This window comes from Orbicella franksi, chromosome 1 (assembly GCF_964199315.1).
Source record: "Orbicella franksi chromosome 1, jaOrbFran1.1, whole genome shotgun sequence".
NCBI classification, from domain to species: Eukaryota; Metazoa; Cnidaria; class Anthozoa; order Scleractinia; family Merulinidae; genus Orbicella; species Orbicella franksi.
The window spans coordinates 10,346,964-10,349,160 of NC_138145.1; the positions used below are offsets into that span (position 1 = coordinate 10,346,964).

Here is a 2,197-nt window from a genome sequence, read left to right on the forward strand (position 1 = left end):
GCGTAAAAAGTCACGTAGTAACCACACAGAAATGACTCTCGACGAAATAGTAATAATAATAATGATAATGATAATGATAATGATAATGATAATGATAATGATAATGATAATGATAATGATAATGATAATGATAATAATAATCAGCTTTATTTATTGAGGGCAGCACACAACAGCAATAACTGAAAAACCAGTGACCCTCGTAATTTTTAGAACTGTAAAATTTCCCCAAACGCTTTTTTCGGATATAAGTTCATCTTTCAACCGCGTGACCAAACTTGACTGCAGTCGAACGAATCGCCTTTGAGTTGTAACTCTTCAAAGTTTTGAGAGAACATCAATTAACTGTCCATCAGTACGAAACTTTTACCTCCGGCAGAAAACGACTGTGTCCAGTTTCTCGGTGAATACTAACGCTTTTTGAATTTTTTTTTTTTTTTGATCTGAAAGCGCATGCAGTCGAACCTCTCCACAACAGCCACTTTTGCAACAGAGGAAAGTGGCCGTTATGGGTAGCCTGCAGAACAGGCGTAATTTTTTTTTGCGTATTTTCGCCTAAAATAGGCAAAAAAATTACGCCCGCTCTGCAGGCTAGTTATGGGGAGCTAAGGGTGCAATATGACACCCGTTTTTTTCAGAGGTGCAACACTTATATTTTTTTAATAATGCTTGTTCTGCTTATTGTAGCATATAATTAAGTCACAATTCAAAATAAATCAATAAAACAGAAACAACGATGTGCCGTACCGATCATGTTTCGTGACCTTTTCCAGTAAAAAGGGGCTTTTGTATTGACCGTTCGTCATTCGTTGATTAACTGGCCGTTGTCGAGAAGTTAATAGGCTGATTTAGCAAGAGAACGGGAACGCCACTTGACGACGGCGCGCGCAGTACAGATACCCAAATATGGTCAAATTAGAACAGAATCCAGGTTATTCCGCGCGACCTGCAGTCGTCATCTGACGTTCTCGTCCTGTTGCTAAATCAGCCTATAGGCTATAGGCTATAGCAACAGGACGGGAACGTCAGATGACGACTGCAGGTCGCGGGGAATAACCTGGATTCTGTTCTAGTTTGACCATATTTGGATATTTGTACTGCGCGCGCCGTCGTTATCGCTGTTATCGTCATTTGCATGTCATGGACAATAGGGTATCAGTTAAGTTGGGTCAAAATAACAGGGTCTTTGAAATTCTCAAGAATTCTTGGATCAAAATAAGTCGGTTGTCGTGTTTTGAAATTTTATTGCGGAATTCTGTGACACTTCTTACACAGAGTTGCCGAGGAGCCAGGAACGAAAAACTATTACTTTTTACCGTTTCTTGTTTGAATTAAAAAAATACGTTACAGTGTGTTTCAAGTTGCCAATACAAACCACAAAATGCAAACTGTCACGACAAGGCAAGGAGCTTTTAGCCTCGCAAGTTATACAGCGGACAACAAACTCAACAAACATGGAACTTGCATGAACGCTTGAGAACGTATTCCGAAAACACAATGGCCGGTATCTAACAATGCTGCGTGTAGTTTCACCAGACTGCATCACATAACATAACATAAAACCTTTATTTCGACACGATAAGAGTTAAAGCTACAAAGCTTGTGGGGTCGTGAATACCACTGAACAACAATACATTAAAAACTAACGATAAAACAAAGTTTCCTAACCCTTTTTAGTATCGATATTAATGTTTTGATGGAAAATGTTTTCAGGATCGTACTTCAGTTTCAACTCCTTGAGTCTCTCCTGTTCTTTTTCTGCCTCTCTGCCTTGTGGGAAGATTCCATATTTGGACAATCTCTTGTCAATGTTGTCGACCCAGGATTTCACTGCGTCGTGTGAGTCCGAGCCGTGTATTGCAGAAACAATACCAACCCAGTACCTGGTAGAGGAAGTAACAAAGATTGCCATTTTAAAAAAGCTCAAGTCAGATTACGCCGGATTTCCGCCGCTTAGTCGAGTCCGGTCTACTTTCCTCCCCGAGAAGAGCCTTCAGGGGAGGAGCGCGGGCTCCCTTCCCGAACAGCGGCTGGTAATCGAGCCTAACGTGAGAATGAGGGAAGTTTGATTCTGGAGCAACTACAAAATAAGTGATGGGAAAGTCTCGTAAGCTACATAGCCAAGAGGGAATTTTGATCTAACTGACCAGCGATTGACCAGCTCCCAGTACCGTCTGTTTAAACAATGGAGTGTTTCTGT

The 2,197-nt window shown here is 41.0% G+C and overlaps 1 protein-coding gene across 1 annotated transcript in view; it reads right to left on the reverse strand.

The window, feature by feature from the left end:
* Window positions 1-1,545: 1,545 nt before the first annotated feature.
* Window positions 1,546-2,197, reverse strand: part of LOC145489272 (FAD-linked oxidoreductase DDB_G0289697-like) — an 8,372-nt gene continuing 7,720 nt past the window's right edge. The window contains exon 8 of the mRNA XM_081468238.1: window positions 1,546-1,880. Within this exon, the coding sequence (XP_081324364.1) occupies window positions 1,661-1,880 (220 nt within the window). The 3' untranslated portion in view covers window positions 1,546-1,660. The remainder of the gene's footprint in view (window positions 1,881-2,197) is intronic.